Source organism: Anser cygnoides, chromosome 5, assembly GCF_040182565.1.
Source record: "Anser cygnoides isolate HZ-2024a breed goose chromosome 5, Taihu_goose_T2T_genome, whole genome shotgun sequence".
In the NCBI taxonomy this organism is placed as follows: Eukaryota; Metazoa; Chordata; class Aves; order Anseriformes; family Anatidae; genus Anser; species Anser cygnoides.
The window spans coordinates 59,125,821-59,145,711 of record NC_089877.1 but is presented as its reverse complement, the minus strand read 5'-3'; the positions used below and the strand labels follow the sequence as shown (position 1 = coordinate 59,145,711).

The window sequence follows — 19,891 nt, the reverse complement described above, 5'->3', positions numbered from 1 at the left end:
GGGATTACTTAAAAGTACATCCCTTGGAGGCAACTGTTAGGAACTTGTTTCTATTGCTCATGGCAACTCCTACGAGCCAAAACTCCATCTTCAACTCCATCTTCTTCTTCATCCTCTTTCTATGATGGCTAGCCAGCAGAGATGGTGACTTTATGTCGGACAAGCGTGTTAAAAACCTGAAAAAAAAAAGGCCCGTTCCCCGCCGGGAAACGCCGCCGAGAGGAGGCAGGGACCGGCAGCGGCGCCCCTGAGGCGTTCCGGCGGCCATTTCGCGGCGCAGCCCCGCTCCCCGCGGTAGCGGGAAGAGCCGAGGCGGCGACCCAGGGAGCACCCCCCGGCCGCCACAGGGGGACCGGAGCACCCAGAGGAGCCCGCGGGCTCCCCGCTCCTCCTCCTCCGTGGCGGGGCGGTGGCAGCGCTTGCGCGCTGGGGGGCCGGCGGCGGCCGCAAGTTTGGGGCCACGTGGGGCGAGGAGTAGGGCTCCGCTGGGTACGGTCCGTCCCACAGACGGTTCCCGAGCCCCGCCGAGCTCTGCTCGCTGCCTCCTCGGCCTCGCCATGGCCCCCGCCGAGATCCTCAGCGGCAAGGCGGTCTCCGCGTACGTACCCGCCCGGCCCGCCATGCCCCCCGGGGACGCTTCCTGATGGAGGGAGGGAAGCAAGGAGGGAGCGGGCGGGCGGACCCCGCTGTGGGTCCGTGAGGGTTTCTGCCCCCCCGGGCTAGGTGTGACCGGGGAGGAAAGCCGTGAGGCTGTGTGGAATTGGGGTTTGGGAGGTGCACGGGGGGTCCGGCCTCGGCATGGGGCTGCAGGGGTCTTTGCTGCCGGAGTGAGGTGGTTTTAAGACACCTCGAAGCTTTTTCACTACGCGGGATTAATTCAAGCTGGCTTCTTCCTGTGTGCAAACGGTGCGCTGTTAAACGAGAGTAGCAGCGAGGGCCTCGGGAAGAACTGGGAGTGTTGTCCCAGCTGTGCTGCTGCCCACAGCCTCAGCCTGCCCCTGGGCTCTGTGCTCCTGGAGAGCTCAGCGTCTGCCCTGAGATAAGGCCTGGGCCGAGCTGAAACCACTCGACAGCTTCTGGTCTGCTGTGAATTTACTCGCTGCTGCCAGGATGCTTTTATGAGCGGGAGTTGGGAACTTGTGCTTCAGTCTCTGTTCTCGTACTGTGCAAGCATCGGTTGCTTCTTTTTACAGCAGAATAAATCAACCTGTGTGTTGGAGAACACCAGGATGTGCGTTAACACATGTCCTGCAAACCCTATTTGAAAGACTTGTCAGACCCTACAGGAAAAGGCTTCCTTCTGCTTTCAGTTTTCAGTCAGCTGGTTAGCCTTGTGTCTTAGTTTACCTATTTTTCCTACTGGTACTTTAACACTGCTATACATACACTGTACATACTTGCACATTCCTACACATGTACTAGGAAAATGCAGTGTTTAGCAAAGAGTAACACTTACTGTGGTATTCTGTGCTAATGGGTTTTGGTTGGTTAGGTTCATTAGGTACATTCTCTCTGTAACCAGGGAATTCGGATAGAAGGCGTAAATTTGATACGGTCTAAAGGAATCTCTGAAAAGTGGTAGGGCCTCATCTTAGGTATTGCTGAATGTGGCACACCTACATCCAACTGATGGTGCAGCATTTCTGAAAAGTAGGCCTTCTTTGTCTTGAATCTAAATATCCATGGCAAAAGGCTGCTGGTGTATTTTGAATGAGCAGTTTTGGGGGCAGTTATTAGGATGATAACTTGTGCATTTCAGTCCCTCAGCCTTGTGTACTTAACTAGATGTTACGCTTTTGTCAGTGTTGAACCCCATGCGCTCTCCATGCATAATGTGTGGTGCTGGTACTACCTAGGGATCTGCCCACTTCAGATTTCCTTTCTGATGTGATTTATGTCCAACATAGCAAACTGTAGTGTGGTCTATAGGGATGGGCCTTACAGATTTCTGCTTTTTCCTAGCGGAGTACTTAAGAAGGTACGAGGAAATGGGTACCTGCAGATATCTGTCTCTTTCTTCCAGACCCTCTGGAGAAGTGCTGATCCAGAGAATTCTCAGTGTCCAGAACCCAGCCCAAGCCAAGAGTCTGTCAGTAGAAGAAGCAAGTGATAAGCGTGTGCTTTTTCTAAGAATTTTCAACTGAATTGTCTACTGTAGAAAGGGAGTGTTTCTAGCTTTACATCACATGCAAAGTCTTTTCAATTACTGTCCCATACGGTTTTTTTTTTATTACTTTACACTTTAATCAAGAAAACTGGTTGTTAGTCAGTTATTAACAAATGAGGTGAATGAATCAAGTAGTGTACCAGCTAGGTAATTCTGGGTTTGCATGTGTGTTTTAAATGAAACCTTTCAAAGTGTTGTGAACTTTCTTCTCCTACCACCAACCACCCCTTTCCTAGAGAGAGATGAAGAAAATAACTGTTTCAGTCATGTCAGTTACTTAAAAAGAAAACAAAAATAAGATCAGGTAAATAGCGACATTCTTAATTTAGTGAAATATGTTGGCAAGGTCGGGGAGAGAACATGCAGAGCAGCGGGCATCACAGTGTGTGTAGGATTTTGGTGTTTAAGTTAATACTTCTCTGAATAAGACAGCTTCTTTCAGTAGAAGCAAACTCTTATACCTGGACAGTCTGTGAAAGATATTGAATGTTGGATGGGTTATGCGTGAACCTGAGCTGGCTGGCTATCTCTTGGTGGCTTTCCTCCACTTCTCTGGGTGTTTTCTCAGCAACTGAGCCTTAGATTTTTGTTACAACTTAAATTTGCCCCATGGGCAAATAAGTTGCAAAAGATGAGTTATTGTGTAACAGTACAGTAAACAAATGATTAGTAAGAGGTGGAGAAACAGTGCTTTAAGTATGCAGTATGTGGAGAGTTGGAAGGAATCAAAATACAATATTATCAACCTTTTTTTCAATTAATATTATATCTTTACAACAAAAATACTGTTTCTGTATCTGAAATAGATGCTCAGAGGAAACCATTGTAGTGGCTCTTCCTTGCCGCTTATTTCTGCTGCAGTGAGCCGTGTGTTCAGTTGTGCCACCTGAAGTCACCTAGGTTTAGAAAATGGCCCATACGCTTGGAAACCCCTGACTTGGCTTGAATTGATGACTAGCACCAGGAACAGACCAGCGTCGCCTGTCTGGATTAGCAGCTGATGTGTTGTGACGGCAGGGAGAACTCTGAACATCCCTCCCAGTCCCTAGGGTTAGGGCAGGTAGTGCTTTGAGCTAAAGTAGCAATAAAAGTGTGTGGTATTTATGTATATAAAGGAATAGATATAGCAATGATCAGGCTAAACTTAACTGGGGATAAACAGTGCACTAATAAGACAACACTTCAGCTTTTACACACTGGGTCTAAAAGGGCTTTTCGAAGTTCATTTAGAAACTACAGCTAAATCTAGTCCAAACTGGAGAAAAAAAGAATCACCCATGAGATCTCGTTTACCAGATCCTACCCAGAAGGTTTCAGGCTTGCACTAGAGATATTGCACTGTGGATGCACTAAGTTAAAGTGAACTGTGTGTTCCAGTACAGCTCCGTACCACCGAGCAGCCCCAAATATGAGCAAGAACCCTTTCTGATAGGTGCTGTACAGACAGTGAAAGAATGGGACCCTCCTCTGACGAGGTTGCAGGTGAGAACACGTTGTCTGATAGGCAGCAGGGTGCCAGTGCTGTGGTCTGTGCACATCAGCACCAGGTGGCATGGAAAGAGTCCTGAGGGAAGCACATATAGAGGCCGCCACTTCAGAGCCTGTGAAAGGGAAAAAAAACCTTTATCACCACTCTTTGAGAAGAAAGGCCATTGTAGATATTGCCTAGAATATTGTCTGAAGTCCTTGCGGCTCCACAAATGTGGTTTGAGTCCTTATCTATTGGAGGATGGCCTTATGGCCGTATCTAAGGGTGGCCTTCCTTGCATGAATTTTCTGGACATGATGAAAAGTCTGCAGAAAAGCAAAAGCGTGTCCATGTATTTATCTGGCCTGAGGAGTGCTCATGCAAGTATTTGAGCTGACAAAACCAAAGAGTGGTAAAAAAAAAAAAACAACTCCTGAGTATGAAAGTGGTAGAAAGAAGCAGACAGTTCTCCTAGGAGATGACGACAGTGTGCCAGGATCATGCAGCGTGGGGCAGGAGACGTGTGAACTGATTCCAGATCTGTTGTCTCAACAGTGGCTTCCCTCAAATGGACCCATCTGTTGAATTACCAGCAGTGTTCAGATAGACCTTCCTAGGGCATTTCCCATCTGGTGCCACTGCACTGGGACAGCGAGCCTGTGAGTCCCCCCAGGAGAAGCTCTTTTCCTTCTCTTCTTTGGGGTCCCAGCAGGTTGTTTTGTGGCATGCTCGCTTACAGCCTCGTCACAGTGTTTGAAGATGAAGCAACTGACTCGCTAGTTAGTGCGTGGTGCCATGGTTGTTCAGGGAAGAGGAAGGTTGTTGTTTCTGCAGTTGTTTTTTTTATGGGGACAGAAGGAGGTGAGTAGTGGCAGTGCTGCTAGCCGTCAGGAGGAACGGCTGTAGGGACAACAGCCCTGGCCAAGACGGTGTGGGACCTGGGGAGATCGTCAGCCTTACACGACCGTTTCTGGAGGGCTGCAGCAAGAGCAGTTCAGATGCACATTTCTGAAACCTTTGGGGAATCTGTGACCCAGGCAGCGAAGCCAAACCTTTCTCTTTGGTCCAGGCCCCTTCTAGAGCATCGTCGTCTCTGAAGGAGGTATTGTGATATGTTTGGCAGTGTTCATGTAGACCCTGGGCCCTCTTATGCACAGAAGAGGGATGGAAATACATCTTGCTGTTGCCTGGTGTCATCTTCAGTTCGGTGCTGTGTACGCTCACAGCACAGCCACCCCAGCCATCATGTGTACAGATCCCGTACTTGTGGTGGTGGGGGCTGCCTGAGGAGGTGCTGGCATGGGAGCTGGGCTTCTCTCCCTGCTTTGTGGAGGGTGTTTTTTCCTTCGCTGTTCTGGGAAATTCACTTCGTGAATTTAAATTCTGCCCGCTGCTGCAGTCTAGAGGAAGAAAGGCTAACAGCTTATTTCATCTCTGGCGCTGGCTTTGTCATTGTACGCCCCGAGCCACGTGCTGTCCTTAACCTGGCTGGACTCTGGCCCCTTGTTTGCAGTGTGAGTTTGTTCATGGAAGAACATGCTACACTCAAGGGGTCTTAGTGCCAGAGGGAAGGCTCTGGGAGAAACAGCCACATACAGCTGCCAATTTATGTCTGAAAACTTGAAAGTGTTTTCATACTAGTAATAAAAATGCTGCTAATTTATCAGTATGAACTTTTTATCTTCACCAAAGCCTGAAGTCCACAATAGAATTTGGCAAACTGTGTCACACAATGGCTGCAGACTCGCAAAGATTATTTTGTAACTTTTTTGTAAGTGCACATATTAAAACTGTGGTTTTTGTTCTCTTTTTTTAAAAACTTAATTTTCTCTCTAACCTTTGCACCTGTGGCTCTTCTGGTAACTGGAGAGAAACGGTAGTTAACGCTAGGTGGCTGTCTAACAAGTGATTCCTTGAATCAAGGCTCCTAAAGCAAATCAACGCTGGCAGCAGCGCTTTGTGTTTGTGCATGTTACTTCTCTTCTGTAGCTGACGGGGAAAAGAGCGAGTGCCTAATTACAGAAAATTACAGCAATCCAGCATCTGAGACATCTGAGCAGTCGTGGCTGCTAGGTGTAAAAGCATGCCTTAGCCCTACTTCACAGACAGGGAAACTAGACCCTCAAGTAGGACCGTTCTTCTTCCACTGAGAAGACTGGATTCCAACTAAATCCGAGATCTGAGACCTTCTCCAGCTGACTGTCCCTTCTGAGAGCTTTACTGCCTCACGAACTACGACTCGTTTTGTGTTTGTTTGCATTCCCTTTTGTTTGCAGGCCACAAACCAGTGCTGTGTCTTCCTTACTGCCTAAACTGCTTGTAGGTTGCAGCAGAGGCTCTTCTCAGAAATAGCTCCTTCAGAGAGCTGGCCTACAGCACCCGCTTAGCAGTGGGTTTCAGACACTCCCTGTGATCCCTGCGCTGCTGGTAAGGGCTCTGCGTGAATTCAGACCCTGTTGTGTCGGCACGTGTACAGTTAGCGCCTTCCCCCTAGGGGACTTACAGCTGAAGTGAGGCGCTGCCACCCCGCAGATGGATGTTTGTTGCTTCAGCATGAAGAATTGCTGGGACAAGTCTGAGTTCAGAAAAGTGTCATAGCAAGGCAGCCTTAGTGTCAAGTCTTTTACAGAGGTGATAACTAAAGGAAAGATAGGAATCACTATTTCTGAGGGAAGATTGAAAACAACCTCTTTTACCAGAGCTTGGCGAAAGCCTTTCAAACAGCTTGACCAGGTGCAAACACCTATACACACTCTGAACCTGCTGCTTGGTTTCAGCAGAGCTCTGACACGGGATTTGCGGTGCGGCAGGAGAGGAGCTTGATTTGGGATGCAGCAGGAGGTTGGGTGATTCCCCGAGGTGGGACTTGGCCTCGGGGCTGCTTCTGGCTGGGCCAGCTGCAGCAGTCCCCTGGGAACGGTGCTGATGGGCAATGTGCTGCTCCCATTTCCCTTTCTTCTTGTCTCTGGCATTTCCGATTTGGAGCTCGGTTGCAGGATAGAGTTGGTTTCGCTTGCTATCTGTCATCCTGCAATTTAGGGGCTATGTGGCAGGAACTGCAGCCTCCCAGGCATTAACTACCTGCTCTGTCCCAGGTTTTTGCTGTTGGCATTTTTAACAAAACAGCACCACCAACACCTCTTCCACACCGCCTTACCTGATGAAGGATCATGCACGTGGGACCAGACAGTGACTGAGAAATCAGAGAGGAGTGCAAGGCAGGGAGAGTGGTGACAATGGATTTTGAGCTGTTTGCAGCTGATTTATTGGCAATGAGTACCTGTTATCTCTAAAACATTGTATATAGACTGGGTATGAGCTGACATTGGAGCTAGATAAACTAATCCTCTCCTGCTCCCATCTTGAAGTTGTGTTTTAATAATTGTATCCTTAAAGTTGTCTTTGCTGAAGAGTTAACCTGAGCTGTGTACCAAGGCTCATCTTTCCTCACTGCTTCCTTTCTCTTTCTCTCCCATTCTCTTGCTCGCATGGCAACACCTTTGCCTTCTTTGGAAGCCTGGGGGCTTCCATGCCTGGGGGCATTTTTCCGTGTGCTTGTTGGCAAGCACAGGAGCAGAGGAGAAGCAGGAAGGTGAGTGTGGGACCGTAGTTTATCCAGCCTTGCCTTAAGCAGGGAAACGAATAATATTGACCATCTGTAGCAGAGGTGTAGCTTCGGGGATACCCTGCTTAGCACTTTTGCAGTCTTACCACTGCAGTTCTGTCATCCTTTGCCAAGACACCATGTGTGGCAACGTTGACTGGTGCCTGTGGAAGACAGGCAGACTTGATACAGCACGTATGGAAAGGGGATTTGCTTTTGAGTAGGGAGCTGGAAATCCTGGGAATTTCCACGCCATGTTTTGTACTACATTTTCCCTTGTGTCCTATGAGGCTGCTGTGTGGAGAGGGTGGTAAAAAAGCACAGCGTGGACTTCAAAGGCTGGGGGGAGGAGGGGGTGCAGGGGGAGGCTGCGCAAAACTTCCAGAATGTCTTAGTAATTTACAGACATCAGTCTTATTTGGAGATTTCTGGGACTGGTGTACTCAAGGCCTAAGTGTGTGTTTGCCAGTCTGCCCGTCCCCTCGTCTTGTGTTTCAGCCCCTTGTCTTACTGTTGTATGAGAATTCAGACCTATGGTTAACTTCTGTCCTGTGTGTTTTTTCTTCCCTCCTCAGACAAGTGAGAGAGAGATTAAAGAAGCAAGTTGCTGAGATGAAAGAAAAATTTCCAGGCTTCACACCAGGGCTTGCAATTTTGCAGGTATTGTTTTCTTTAATGACAACTACGGAAAATCTTCGTTGCTTTGCAGTGATAAGTGGACAGCTGATGAGCATCACCAAAACTGCCTTGCAAAATGGAAACATTTTGTAAGGACCAGAAGTGCAGAGCTCCATGTGGGATGTTAATACTGTTCTGTGGTGTCTTTTCCCCAGCTAGTGGGGCCCAGAAAAAGTGGTTTTGTTTTTGTTTTGTATTTCAGACCCTTGCCATTCTGTGTGTTGTATTTATGAAATAAGCTTCTTGTCTATTAACAGGAAGCAACGCTAGTAGACTTTCCCAGTCTTCAGATTTGTCAGAGCCCCAAAGTGTGCTAGCTCTCAGAGATGTGAGCTTTGTACCAGAAATCTCTGAGATGGGGGCTTTATTAAAAGATTTGGTCTGCTGTTATGTGAGAACATGGAGACAGAAGGAAACGAGACAAAATTCCTGTCCTAGAAGACCTCGAGTGCAGAGGATGGAACAAAATCCCATTGCTGAGTTTGGTATCTGTCAGAAGTTTGAGTAGGTGCTAGGGTCTACATAGAAATGCTTGTGGATGGACAAAGCACTCAGTGCAGGTTTGGGGTCAGTGTTTAGCAGAATTAAGTGGATTTTTTTTTCCTGGCAGCTGTAAGAAGTGGAAACTCTTTGGTGCGCTTAGACCTGAAAGCGATGAGCAGTAGCAATTGTCATGAAACAGGATAGAACTCTGTGGCTACAAAGAAATGATGGATGAAAAATGTCTGTTTAGAGAAGGTGCTTCTCTCCTTGTTTAGTATTTTGGGCTCCTGAAGAGCTGTATCTGGTTTCCAGTGCTAAAACAACTTTAGTACACAAAGAACATGCTCATCTTTAATGGCAGGAACAAATCTGTTCATGTTTTTTCTTTCTGGTTTTGTTTTCCATTAGCTTTAAGAAAATCAGCTTTACAGAAGACTTGTCTTCAGTTGTTTAGAAGGAAAGGGGAAGGTCCTTTATTTAAAATTTAGTAAGAGATGATTTGATGGAAATTTCTGAACTGCTGACCTTGTAAACTAACTTCAGAAATTGCTGCCCTGTAGCATTACTGGAGTTTTTCCTTGGCTGGCCTGTGTTTTCTTCAATCCTGAATTGTCTCAGTTGTAAGTCCTTTACAGCCTGTTTGCTCTTTGGCTCTCTGAGACTTCTGTAAGTTACCGAACAGGCTGGAGTTGGAGGAGTTCATCTCCAAATACAGATATTCTCAACTGTCTGTTTTTCAGTGAGGTCAGGGCAGTTAGCTATTTCTGATAAACTGCACCAGATGCAGTACGTATTCTTTTCTTGGGAGGCATCTGGTGACCTTTTGGCTGGAAGAATAATTCAGTTAAACTTTTATTTTTGTCCCATAGTCAAAAATGTCCTCTTCTGCACACTGTATGTGGTCTTTTTGCTAACATCTCCCTTCCTTCTCTTCTGCCTGTGTGAGGCATAACTTTCCCTAAATTCAGCAGACTCTGCAGGGGAGACAGCCACTTTGTATAAGCCCAGGGAAGAAGAACCAGTGCACGCTGGGTGACTGGGCGATATAGTCACCCCTTCGTCTTGTGGTCAGTGTGAAAACCAGCTATAGCTCCCAGGTCTTGGGGAGAACTGAGTTGCAAGAACTTGCTTATCATTTTTTTTCCTATTTGCCCTTCATTTTCTTACGGTTGCAAGCAGTATTGTCTTTAGCAAAACATACTGGATGATGCAGGCAGTGGCACTGTAGTTACCCAGTACTGCCAAAAAACTATGGGCATTTGTTCTATTTGCTGCTTTCTCCATGTGCATCACTTTGTTCTTTTTTTTTTTTTGTTAGACTTGAAAATTCTCAAGGTACAAAATAACAGTGGAAGAAATCTTTCCATAAAGGCGCACATGAATAAAATTAAGATTCCTGGGTATCAAAGAGGCCCAACTTTTCTGAAAGCCTCAATCAGATAATTGGATGTTATCAGCACCTGCTGATCATGTTAATTAACTTTCTCAGATGAGATGGCAGGCAATATTTTCTGCTTTGGAGAGCACTGTGTTTCTAAGGGTTTTCCAAGAGATGTAAATGATATTTACACAGAAGATCAGACAGCCTCTCTTTAGCTGCCTCTTACTTGAAAGAACACTTGGTTAGCTCCAGCTGCCTACAGCCTGTTTTGCAGTTATTCAAGAGTACCTCTCTCTCCTTGGTATAGCTCTAGGAAGCTAAAGGTTAAGCCCTTCTCAGTCTGTTACTGGGTCTCTACTCTGCAGAGTGACTCAACTGTCTTTTTGACTTTAGGTTGGAAATCGGGATGATTCGAACCTCTACATTAATATGAAGCTGAAAGCTGCTGCTGAGGTAATGCCCAAACTGTTTTTTGGTGGTTGATTTTTTTTTTCAATATTGTATTCCTACAGTAGGTCCAATCTGAATGTGAAATTACAGATTTGAGTCAAATAGCTAAGTTCTGCCTGTATTGGAGAAACCAGTGCTAGCCTGAATTCCTTGATACACGCAAGCAATAGAGATGTGTAATCTGACAGCTGTTTGGAGTACCCCATAGCAATAATGTGGGTTGGTGCTACCTTTTGTGAAATCAGCTCCTAGATTACATGTGTCTGACGTTCTGTCTTTGCTGACCGGTGGCCATGTGCTGACCTTCTCTCAGTGTCTTGTAAGGCAACTGCAGGCACGCATCGGCATCTGTCACCACGAGGTACACAACGTGCTACAGCAGGGCTGGGAATGTTAGGAGTCCCTGTTCTCCTAGGGGACAGCGGGCGTCTTTGCTGGCATTTCACAGCAGTGTGCTGTCAAGCCAAGATGATGTTGTTCGTGTTAAAAGGTGAACAGGACAGTCGAAATATGGATCAGTCTAAACGGGCAAAGCACTAATCTTTCATCTTCTCTTTCATTGATGGTATTTCCAAATAAAAGGAGATAGACCTGGAAAGCGTGACAGAATGCAGATGAGGGTGAGCTGGATTGAGAGAACAGCCAGATCGATCTCTGGTGTCATTTCAGAAATCAGATAATTTCTGGGTATTCTCATTTGCAGATTGGGATCAGCGCCAATCACATAAAACTGCCAAACACAGCAACAGAAGCTGAGGTAAGTAGTATAGAAAAATCATATAATTTTGAAATTGAGCTAAAGGGATGAAATTATCTTTGCTATCATGGTTTATAAAAAAGTCTGCTTTTCTGTAGCTACTAACTCTTGAAAAACAGAACTGGAAACGAATCTGCTGAGATTTTTTTATTTTAAAAATAAAACTAAAAAAAAATAAAACTGCATAAAATTTAGAAATTTAGCAGGTATGTTTCTCAAAATAAAAACTATGAGTCATTCATACACCTGTATGGAAAAACAAAGTATGTTGTTTGCGTCTTTTAATCTAGATAGGGTTGTGTTTTTTCCTTACATGAGGCTTGCTTCAGTTTATCGGCCATTAGGTTTTTGGTCTTTACATGTAGGTCCTCAAGTGCATCACCTCTTTGAATGGAGACCCTGCAATTCATGGCTTTATAGTGCAGCTGCCACTTGACTCTGATAAACCCATCAATACAGAAAAAATAACCAATGCTGTTGCACCTGAGAAGGATGTAGATGGGTAAGCTGACATCACCCCTGGAGAACATGACAGCTACTCCAGAATGAAACCTCTTTCTTTTGACTGGTGGTTATGAGTCTGAGAATCTTACTTGGCCTTTATTCTTTCAATATACAGCTTGAGTAGCGTCAATGCTGGGAAACTCTCCAGAGGAGACCTTGGAGACTGCTTTATTCCCTGTACACCAAAGGGATGCATGGAACTCATCAGTCAGACAGGTAAAGGGGTTTCCATTATTCATTAGTGCACTAATCTTCAATGAGAGGCAAAACTGCATGCTGTGAGGCTGTCTCGCACTGAAACTTCTGTTGTGTTGCCATGTTTCATCTCTGCCTCCTCAGATCGAAGAAGAGCTAGTTTTAAAGTGATTCATCTTTCCTCCCTCCCTTCCAACTCTCCAGTTCCCTACCATACATGACCCAGAAGAAAAATAGTATCCTGAAATAGTGTCAAGACTTAAACTGATCAAAAGACTCCAGAGCCCTTTGAATTAGTTTGTGTTTGGATGCACAATGGCCTGATTTTATTTTCTTCTAACTTCCTGTGGTGCAGGCATCCAGGTTGCAGGGAAAAGAGCTGTAGTGATTGGTCGCAGTAAGATTGTTGGTGCTCCTATGCATGACCTACTGCTCTGGAATCATGCAACAGTAACCACTTGCCATTCAAAGACCTCAACACTGGCTGAGGAGGTAAGGAAAGGATGGATGCATGTGGTTGTAGTTATCTGCTGCAAGTCAGTGCTACCAGCTGCACATTTCTGCCTGACGTTGTGTAGATCAATGGGTCTGGGTTGTTGTTCCATCTGAAATGGTTTCCCAGTCCTGTTCGTTGGATGGTTGCATGAATTCTTCTGCTTGTATAGGGTCCTTAATTGGAGGGTTATGATTAAAACAATAACATTATTAATTTTGTTTTGTTTGGGCAAGTAGTGAGAATTTCATATTCCTTTCCTGCTCTCCAAGCAGTGGCCTGCAAGACAATATATGTTTTTGTTTTTGTTTTTGTTTTCCCAGAAAGGCCCAGTGGTCTTTCATTTTAATGGCTGGGGAATGCTAGACCAACTTTCTTTTCTCCAGGTTTTTGTTCCAGTCTATTTTCTATGACTGGGAGTTGGTGCCATTTTTTTCTTTAGCAGTGAGAGTGACAGGAATAGTGTGTTGCTGTGCTGCCACCTACTTGAATTTTGTTGAGCAATCAACACTGCCAGGCTATGTAGGCAAGTATCAAAGCTGGAAAGGGGGTAGGTGTATTTGAGTGTAACTCAAATGCAAGATCAGAAACACTGCAGTGCTTCATAAAGTTGCTGTTCAGTACGACTGTTGTTAGTTTGATTAACAACTGAAGTGCTAATTCTTAATGAAATCTTAAAAATAGCTTATCACCCTTTAAAATGAAAAGAAAAAATTCCAAGGGATAGCAGCTTCCTCAGCTGACGTGAATGAAGCAGCACGAGACGTGACAAGAACTTTAGTCCGAGTTTCTAGTAGCAGATTTGTGACCAGATCTTTCAAACTTGTTGAGTACTGCCTGAACAAATACTAGTGCTGAATTATAATCAACTTCCCCCTGAGTGGCTTGTTACACAGGCCTGGACATAAAAAACACAAGACAGTGCTGCCACAAATGAATTACAGCTTACCGTTGTGCGTAGGGGTTGTTCTTGGCAGCTGTCTGATGGGTGTTGGGTGTATTTCTAGTACTGAGAAGAGCAGCTCAATATGCAGGGAAGTTTGAAGGAAGGGAGATAAGAGTATGCAGAAGGTTTTTCATCTAAAAGTATCGTATATGATCCACTTGGGAATCATGGAAGAGTTCAGTGGAGGTTGTGACGTGTTGACTAGCAACAGTTCAGGGTAGGAGTGTGAAAATAGGCTGTAATTTCTGGCTGTGGGAATTTGTCCTTGCCAAGGAACCGTTAGCTACCTGTCATCACTAATGATGCCCTCACATTCCTCCAGTGGCAATGGGTGAGCACACAATTTCACTGCAATTGGAGCTGATTTAAATTGCTGTTGAAGCAGCTCTGCCTTTCTCTACTGCTGGTGTGACATGAAGTTGTTTGTTTGGATTTTTTTTTATAGGTTGGTAAAGCTGATATCCTGGTGGTTGCAGCTGGTAAAGCTGAAATGGTAAAAGGTGAATGGATCAAACCTGGTGCGATCGTAATAGACTGCGGAATTAACCACGTGCCAGGTGCGTGGGTAATGTATAAAGACTGGGGATTTATTTGTATATGTTGCTATGTAAGTACATGGATACAGTTTCCTTGGTGTTTCTAGTCCATATGGACTTCTTTTTCTTTGAAGTCTATCTTAGGTAATGATGGCAACCCCCCAAGATGCCAGAACAAAACAAGGGTTGCTCTGAAATACTGCCCTGAAACAGATCAGTGGCAGTTTCGTTTCTTCCATCAATGAGGCTGATTATCTGTAGAGAAAAGAGGAGGTCTATGCAGTATTACAACAGAATATCCATGTAATTTGCCACAACTACACAGTGAAATCCTGCTGCTGTTGTCACTCTTGAGTGCGGAGTTTTGCTGTCATTAGTTTGCAGTTAGGTCTCATTAAGCTGTTCTGTTTGAAATACGTAAATGGCAAGCAATCTCTTAAAGTAGCTGTGGATTTGTGGAATCACAACATCTAACTTCTTAGGCTTCTTGTCTTGAAACAAAGCAGTTTCTGCAAGAGTATTGGTGACAGTGGCTCTGGCACAGAACAAAGTGCTTGAATGTAATGGATTTTGAGGTAGGGTGTCAAACAGCTGAGGAACAGGCAGTCTGGCAATTTCTGTTTTCACCTCATTTTAAAAATCCAAATTGCAGATATTCAATGATATGGAAAATTAGTCACCATCCAACTATCTCTGTGCTACACCCACAGGGTTTTTAAACGGTAATTTTCATAATTAATCAGTCACTTTGTTGCCATTATTTAAAGGAATGTAAAGAAATTTCTGCTCAACGATCTTGTTCCTCAAAGATGACATTGAGTTGCATTTAAAAACATTAATCCGCAGTCTAATTAAAATTAAAAAAACCTCTGTGCTGTTGCTGTTTGTTTGATGAAGTATTTGTGCCAAGCTACCCAAACTTAGGCAACTTGCCAAAAAAACACAGGGTCACTGCTGATACGCATGAAGCAGAGCAGTGTGGACTCTCCCCCACTAACATGTTACGAATAAAACTACCGGTGTGTTTTGTGACATATGATAGTATGGCCTTTTTTTTTTTCTCAGGCCTGACGTAAACTGCGTCTCTGTGGACACATCCCAGTTTCTTTGCAAATCATCTACCTTGGGCAGTGCACTGAGGTCTGAGTTTCTTGTACAGCCAGCCTACTCAGAGTTTTATGCCAGTTTATTTAAGGTGTTGTGTAAGGCTCAGTGGACAAGGCTTGATAGAGTACCACGGAAATTGTCAATTTCAAAATGATGTGTACCACAGACTTCTCTGTGGCTTTCTAAAGCTGCTGAGATTTTTTTCTATCTCCTCCTTCATTTCTGATAGGTTGTGGAAAAAAATTTCAGATGAATCTTGGAAAACCAGTGGCAGTATTGTGGGAATTGCAATGCTACAAAAAGAAGAGAAGCTGGGTTGCCAGCAGCTACACTGCTGTCCAGATAGAGTATTAGTGTTAGCTGTGATGGTACTTTGAGCACTCTGCCACAGTTGTCATACATCTTCCTGGAGCTTTAAGTGCACACAGCTAGGTGCCTGCTAGGTGTAGATGTGATAGTAGCTGAAGGAAAAGGAAATCTCCGGATGTGCCTATATTTTGCATCTGTAGGGGCAAATCCCAATATGATTTGGCATGTCAGTACAAGTAGCTTCATGCAGACTTGCAAAGTTGGATCCAGAAGTGTTATAGCTGTGTAGCACCATGAGAATGTAGCTGTTGTGCTTTTCACAGAATCACAGAACCATCTAGGTTGGAAGAGACCTCCAAGATCATCTAGTCCAACCTCTGACCTAACACTAACAAGTCCTCCACTAAACCATATCACTAAGCTCTACATCTAAACGTCTCTTAAAGACCTCCAGGGATGGTGACTCAACCACGTCCCTGGGCAGCCCATTCCAATGCCTAACAACCCTTTCAGTAAAGAAGTTTTTCCTAATATCCAACCTAAACCTCCCCTGGCGCAACTTTCGCCCATTCCCCCTCGTCCTGTCACCAGGCATGTGGGAGAACAGACCAATCCCCACCTCGCTACAACCTCCTTTTTGAATGGAGCCTGGCCTGTGTGCTCCCAAGGCTCCCACCTTGGATAATTTGGGCGCATCTGTTTTTGCATTTGTGTTGCAGTTGAACAGAATTTCTTCTGAGTCTCTGGGTAAAGAGCGAGGAAGAGAGGATTGCCTGAAACCTTTACTAGAGCAGACAAGTGTCTTATTCCCTTTCCAGACTGTATCGTATTTGTATTTCTCTCCCTACTGCTGCATCATCATAGCTGTTCATTACATATGTGTAGGTATGTCCTTCATTTCTTGGATCTCCGAGTCCTTGGATGTTGTTTCTCATATGTTCCAGCTGGCTAGAAAACCTACTGTACCAAAGAAGAGACAGGCACTGGGAATGGTTATAGTGTCACTGATGTTTTCTGTAACTATTTCTTTAAAAGCAGAATGATGAATATTAAGAAGGTAAAATTAACAGGGAGAAGCAGAAAGTGCTGTGTATGAGCTTGCCTTCAAAAGGGTATTTTCAAGGTAATTCAGTAGCCTCTAAGTTGTGCTCAGCAGCACTTGGCATGAGGTGTGGACGCAGGGGCAAGGACTGGGGGTTATTTGGCTTGTGCTCATTGCTGTGTCTGTGTAACAGATCAGGCTGTTTGTGTTTGGAGTCACATGTTTCATCGCTTGTTTTCTTCATTTTGAGGCCTGGAGTCTTCCTGGCTGGGGTGGTTGGTAAGGCTGCTTGGAATCCTTGGAGGAAAATGTAATTATACTATTTGCCTTTTGCAAACTTAATTAAAACTACTGTCTGGGCTGGAAGGCCAGATTGGTCTGCAGCTTGGGCAGCAAAGCTGACAGTTGCTGTAGAAACAATGTTAACAGCTGTGATAGTCGAGCTTTGAATTTTAGGAAAAAGAAGTGTTGCTTGAAACATAAATGCAGCAGAAAAACATCTAAACTGCTAATTGTCAGTACCAGTGCAGCTAGACATTAGTGTTGGCAGGAGCTGCTTTTCTTCCCTCTTTAGTTCTACCATTATCAGCTGTTCATGAGTTTGGTTTCTTTTACACTTCTCCCCCTCATCAAATGTACATTAAAGTTATTGATTATGTTCTGTACAAACATATACTTACTGTATACAAGATAATGTTTTAGCATAACAATATTAAAATCTATCATACATTTTTTCACACTGCTTAAAGTTGCCTAGGGCCTTATACATGAAATGAAGATCTGCTATTCCAGGATAAACTTAAATTTGCTTTTTTTTATAAGCCATGTCTGTAATTGGTGAGTTCCTTAAATGGCTCTGCTAGTTTGCTAATGCATTTTGTCTTTTCTCTCCTTACCGGTGATCTTAAAGGTCATGTAGTACAGCAGGAGATAGTAAATTTTTGCCAGAAAGGAGGTTATTCTGCTAGAACTCTCTTAAGCCACCTGTGAGGTTTGTTTTGACAAGTCTGGTATCTATGAACTGCAGTATTTACCAGTACCAGTACATCATGAAAATGGCAGTAGGTAATTGAAAAGCCCAGCATTTTCTGTTTTCAGTTTCCGCAAAGGTAGATAAATTTTATCAATAGAAAGGCCTAGATTTCTTCCAAAGTGGAATGAAGCAACTGTAAATCTGGGGTTTTGGAACAAGACAGCCCTGTTGCATCTTCTAGATCATTGTTTCATATCTCCTTCAAATTGGAAGCTGTACTATACCTTAAGAGCAATACAGTAGGATTTGTGAGAGGATGGTTCAGGTGACATCTATTTTGTATGTTCCAGCTGTGTGTTATACTTGCACAGATGTAAGACTAGGTGTATGCTTTGTTACCCCTGCTGCCAGAAGCAGCGTTTGTTTTGGGGTCTTCAGACTGCCCTGTGGGGCACATGCCATTGAGAAAATACTTGCACCTTCAAGGAAAGGGAGACTGATCTGTCTGGCTGAGGATAGACGGCACTTAATGAGAATACGTAGTGTATCAGCCCTGATGCTGCGAGTGAAGTATGCTTCATCTTGTGGCGTTGCTTTATTTTGCAGCTTCCTAGGTACTCAGCATCTGTTTTGGTTACTCCAGCAAAGGAAAGGGCTTCAGCTTCAGTCGGTGCTGCCTTTTCTGTTGTTTTGGTGACGTGTGATCTGTGTAACTTAATTTTTCATTGAATCTCCAGACAGCACAAAGGCCAGTGGAAAAAGAGTTGTAGGAGATGTGGCGTACAATACAGCGAAAGAAAAAGCTTCCTACATCACCCCAGTTCCTGGTGGCGTTGGGCCTATGACTGTGGCCATGTTAATGCAGGTATGTGGACAGAGAGAGAGACATCTCTCAGCCCATCTCCTCTGTATTTGCCTTTGGGTATGTTGCTGCTGATCATCAGCACGCTACCAAAAGCAATTGGTGGTTCTTTCTTGCTCTTACAGAGGTCTAGTTAGGATTTGCAAACTGAGGAAGAAGGTGGCCTCGAATGAAATGTTAGGACAGAAGAACAATTTTTTAATATATATATATATATTTTTTTTAACTGTGGCCTCTCAAAACAGTGAGAAATTAGCTTGTCTTACAAAGCTCTGGGTATAGTTCTAAAACTGTTCACACAATGATGGGATAAAGAGGAGCAGAGTAACAGTATAAAACAGCTCCTTCGTTGTTTATTTTTTTTAAAGGAAGCTGGAGTAGAAGGTATTATAAATATATAAAAATAACATCTTCACTGGACTGTACTATATCTAGATATAGACAGATAAATATCTATCTGTATTCCTTTTAAGAAAATTCCAAACAAAATCTCATTCTGGAGTGTTAGCCATGTTTTTAATCAAAGCACTTTGTTGATTAATCCCAAACTGAGGTAGAGGGGAGGGGAAAGCCTTTGAGTCTCTGTTAACCAACAAAGTTCATGCAGTGGTTGTCGCTACAATGCATTCTCATTCTCAATTTAGAGTACAGTGGAGAGTGCACAACGTTTTCTGGAGAAGTTCCAGCCTGGAAAATGGAACATCCAATATAACCAGCTTACCCTGAAGATGCCTGTTCCAAGGTAATGCCCCCAATGAAGCCACTGGGAGTGTTCGTGCAGTGTAGTATTCACTTCTATTCCCAAGTTTTATATAACGTAGAGCATACAACTTTGCAGATTGTAGCTGGGGTTAAGTTTGGAGAGATCTAGTGAGAAAGCAATGTGAGATCTCCCCAAGGAAGGAGAGCTAACCTTCAGTGGTGCTGTGATGTATATTGAAATGTAGGCTCGGGTCATTCTTATAATATTAGGGCATAAACATGGTTTTCCAGAGATACTTTGGGTGAGTCTAGGTAGTTGCTGATTCGGCAAGTAGAAAGACACTTATATTTTGGAAATTTTTCTATCTGACTTGGCAAAAACTTAGCACCTTAAAGTAGAAGTTCTTGATGTAGAGCCCACAAGGAGCAGTTGAAAATACAGAGAATACCATAATGGAGTCTTACCCAGTATTTATAGAAAGACATGCTTTGGTGTTTTTTGTTTGTTTGTATTATCTTTAATTTTATTGTTATCCTCTGAAGATGTGTGTATTCTAATATAGCCAATATTGGTAGAATTGATTCATTTAACTAAAAAACATTGAAGCTTGCCTTTTAAAACGTAGATCAGATGCTTTTGAGTCATGCTGCCAGAAACAGGGAATTTGTGAGAAGTCTGTGATATTTATAAACTGATCTTGCTCTCTTTCTTTAAGTGATATTGAAATATCGCGATCTTGCATACCCAAGCCCATTGATCAAGTTGCAAAAGAAGTTGGCCTGCTCCCTGATGAGATGGAACTCTATGGCCAAACTAAAGCCAAAGTTCAACTGTCAGCTCTGAAACGGCTGAAGAACCAGCCAGATGGCAAATACGTCGTTGTTACTGGGTAGGTATTTCCTTAGCTGAAGAGGCATCACTTACGTGGTGTCAAGATAAAAAGAAATTTTGTTAGCCTGGCTTGTCGTTGTGTTGTCTTTCCATAAGTTGACTGTACGGAGTGCTCTGGGTTTTAGCAAATCACACTGTGACAATCCAGTGATTTGGGAACTAGAATTACCTCTTCTAGCAAATAGTGGGAACGTGGTTTAGCCTTTTTCTCTTGGAGGTGCATTGTTTTGCTCTGCAGGTCAGGTTAATGAGGGGCAGACTGGATCACGGTGTTCTAGTGTAGCTGCTTGCTTTCAACAGTAACCTGCAAGATGCTTCTGAGGAAGGTCTTGGGCAGCTATG

The 19,891-nt window shown here is 44.1% G+C and overlaps 1 protein-coding gene across 1 annotated transcript in view; it reads left to right on the top strand.

The window, feature by feature from the left end:
- The first annotated feature begins 278 nt into the window (after positions 1–278).
- MTHFD1 (methylenetetrahydrofolate dehydrogenase, cyclohydrolase and formyltetrahydrofolate synthetase 1) overlaps positions 279–19,891 on the top strand; it is a 40,807-nt gene continuing 21,194 nt past the window's right edge. Inside the window, exons 1-11 of the mRNA XM_013183082.3 lie at positions 279–598; positions 7,815–7,899; positions 10,175–10,234; positions 10,935–10,988; positions 11,354–11,490; positions 11,608–11,708; positions 12,043–12,179; positions 13,572–13,683; positions 17,831–17,958; positions 18,600–18,697; positions 19,374–19,547. Of these exons, the coding sequence (XP_013038536.2) occupies positions 558–598; positions 7,815–7,899; positions 10,175–10,234; positions 10,935–10,988; positions 11,354–11,490; positions 11,608–11,708; positions 12,043–12,179; positions 13,572–13,683; positions 17,831–17,958; positions 18,600–18,697; positions 19,374–19,547 (1,127 nt within the window). The 5' untranslated portion in view covers positions 279–557. The remainder of the gene's footprint in view (positions 599–7,814; positions 7,900–10,174; positions 10,235–10,934; positions 10,989–11,353; positions 11,491–11,607; positions 11,709–12,042; positions 12,180–13,571; positions 13,684–17,830; positions 17,959–18,599; positions 18,698–19,373; positions 19,548–19,891) is intronic.